This window comes from Limulus polyphemus, unplaced genomic scaffold (assembly GCF_000517525.1).
Source record: "Limulus polyphemus unplaced genomic scaffold, Limulus_polyphemus-2.1.2 Scaffold6992, whole genome shotgun sequence".
Classification (NCBI taxonomy): Eukaryota; Metazoa; Arthropoda; class Merostomata; order Xiphosura; family Limulidae; genus Limulus; species Limulus polyphemus.
Genome location: NW_013672602.1, coordinates 10,125 through 13,303, shown reverse-complemented (window position 1 = coordinate 13,303; position 3,179 = coordinate 10,125). Strand labels below are relative to the sequence as shown.

General features: G+C 30.8%; 1 protein-coding gene across 2 annotated transcripts in view; it reads left to right on the top strand.

Annotated features, from left to right (window-relative positions):
• The window catches only part of LOC106474250, a 31,948-nt gene that overhangs the window by 24,392 nt on the left and 4,377 nt on the right, over positions 1-3,179 (top strand). The window contains exons 7-8 of one of the 2 annotated variants that reach the window (XM_013934939.2): positions 1,028-1,144; positions 2,076-2,169. In XM_013934939.2, coding sequence (XP_013790393.1) covers positions 1,028-1,144; positions 2,076-2,167 — 209 coding nt within the window. In that variant the 3' untranslated portion in view covers positions 2,168-2,169. The remainder of the gene's footprint in view (positions 1-1,027; positions 1,145-2,075; positions 2,170-3,179) is intronic. The other variant, XM_013934940.2, reaches the window with a different exon arrangement.

Sequence of the window (3,179 nt, the reverse complement as noted above, 5' to 3'; positions counted from 1 at the left end):
TTCAGAAGTGTTAGTGTTAACCTCCTGGATAACACATTTATTAGTTGTGATTTGAAAGATTTAAAATTCATACATGTTTTGTACCCAAAAATATATTTGTTTAGGGTATTTATAAATAAAACTAATTTCTGTAGTACTTTTATGGTGGGCAACACAATGTGTTAAGTTTGAATGAGTATTTACATTTTGAGTGTGTGTGTGGAGATTTGAAAAAGACAGGCAAAATAACTGCTTAAGTTATCAGGAAATTTAATACATCAGAGAAGAGAAAAAAAATTGGAGTAAGTATTTTTTGGTTTTTTTTTTAATTTGTTTATTTTCATCCAGTGCACCAAGGTTCTTTGGATGTTGATTCTATAGCAGGAAACCAGTCGGACTTGTGTTTGTATTGACACGTTGGAACAAATAATAAACAGAAATAATAATCAATGACTATCAAGATGATAATTTATCTAAATAATTGGAAAAATAGGATGTGTGAGGCCCTGTTGTACTCTGGATTTCTGAACTGGTGAACAGGGTTTGAATTCGTGAGATTCTACAAAATATTCCTCACACTTTAAGCTGTGGGTGTTTTATAAGAGTGACATTCAGTACCTTAGTGTGGATGGTGGGTGCTTGAACTGGCCAACAGTTTAAAAGTATGGATAGTCTTAAATTAATTTGCTATTAGGAATAGACAGAATGTATCAAACTTCTAAGTCTACCTCTCACCCAGTTTTGATGACGTTAAAGAGTTAGTGAGTTGAGATTGTTCTTATTTTTGCTTTGAGTTTTGCACATATTATCTGAGCCAATATCCTATTTAAAAAATTCTATATTTGTTCTTCAAGTGAGTGCACTGTTTAAAAATATTTATATTTACCCCAGACATAATATCTTTGTAATAGCTTTTAGACTCTTTAAGTACTTTATATTTAAAATTCCATTTCAATAGCACTTAAATGAGAATAAACAAAGAACAAAACATATGATGGGAAAGAAAAACAAGTGGGATTTAAATACGGTGCCCATCTTGTTTTCCTAGGTCGTTCGGACAGTCCGCCCCATTGGATGAAATCCCTTCAACAGCTAACCGTAGAAGACGGAACTATAAATAATCACAACCATCACGTACCGTTACCCATGCCGTTTGCTTACAGAGGTAAGTCCACGTTGCCGTTCTTGGTTGATTGTGGTCCAAATATACTTCAAGTACCTGTTAAAATACTTCTAAGACTTGAAAATAATGTAGAAACCTTAAATTATTACAGTAGCAATAGTTTTAAGGTTATGGCCGTGTAACAAAACATATATTATCTTGATGATTATTAAACCGTGTTCACTGATTTCTGTGTATCAACAATATCCCTTAATATTTATAACTGTTGCTGGTACTCCGTTGATTTAAAGGTGATGGCTGGTATTCTTTAATGGCTTAAGAAACTAAATATTTTAACCCAGTTTATAGGTTTTATAAATTCAGGGCAGCATGTTATTTTACACTAAATATTTTAACCCAGTTTATAGGTTTTTCTAAATTCAGGGCAGCATATATTATTTTACACTAAATATTTTAATCCAGTTTATAGGTTTTATAAATTCAGGGCAGCATGTTATTTTACACTAAATATTTTAATCCGGTTTATAGGTTTTATAAATTCAGGGCAACATATGTCATTTTAAACTAAATATTTTAATTCAGTTTATAGGTTTTTATAAATTCAGGGCAGCATATGTTATTTTACACTAAATATTTTAATCCGGTTTATAGGTTTTTATAAATTCAGGGCAGCATATGTTATTTTACACTAAATATTTTAACCCAGTTTATAGGTTTTTATAAATTCAGGGCAGCATATGTTATTTTAACTAAATATTTTAATCCAGTTTATAGGTTTTTATAAATTCAGGGCAGCATATGTTATTTTCTTTAGTATGTTTATTTCTTGAAAAGAACTGCATGATCTGAGCCACAGATTCCATCACTGCACTCATGTGACATATGTCCAGTAGGTAAAGTTAAGTTATTCAGTGGTTTATCTTCTGTAAGACGGAATTGCTATTGCATGAGTACATTATGTTCTGTTGTGTAGCAACACAGTGGCCAGGCGTCCCTCCCCCACCTGGCTTCAATCCACCCCTTTCGGCCCTCCTTGAAACCAACAGAACCCCAGATACTTGCTGAAAGTGAGTCTATTGATGTGTTTTGAACTTTATTTCGCTTGGCTCATTACTAAAACAAGTCTGATTATTAATGTGTAATTTTGGTTTGATTTCAAACATTTATTTATTTTTGTATTAATTTCAGTTTGATGATTAATGAGATATCTGCATTCATCAGATATGAAGTTAAAATAAAGTAGTATTTTATTATTTTCATTTACAGAAGTTTTTAAAAAATTTAACACAGCTCAAATCTACATTCAGATCTTGAAGAGTGACTTACTAAAAACAAGACATAGAACCAAATGTAATTTTTCTTTACAGTTTCATTTTGTCTTTAGCACTAAAATGAGTCTATTAAAAACCATTTTGGTAAGATGAGTAGTTATAATAGAACTGAAATAGAGATATTGAATACTGCCTAAACTGACAATACACGATTTGTTGATTGGTGTAATGTTACATCACAATAACTCATTAACTGAATCAAAGAACTCAAAATTAGCATATTAATTAATACAATATATGTTTTAATTCAATGTATGAAAAGTTATAAAACAAACTTGGAGTACATAGCTTCATGAGTAAAGTACCCATATTTGTTGTGTTTGTTTTTATGTCATGTTTAAATATTTTGAGTTAATAAACATATTAGTTGCATCTATTAGTTTCCAATAAGAGGAGAGCCTAATAGTGTTTCACTTGTACTCTTGCATGCTGTTTCAGCTGAGAATTGTGTTTTGTTAAGACAAAACTAACTCTGGTCTTGTCTGCAGCAGACTCGATATGCAAATATATGCTGCAGAAATGTCGTTGTACACTTATTGGAAATGATATTGTAGAGACAGATGAGATTAGTGTAGTAATATCATGTTATTATCATTGTATTTACATTAACCTTCCCAAGTTAATGTAGTAATTAAAGAAGGGGTTAACAACTAATTTTAAAACCTTCCCATTTAATGTAGTAATTAAAGAAGGGGTTAATAACTAATTTTAAAACCTTCCCATTTAATGTAGTAATTAAAGAAGGG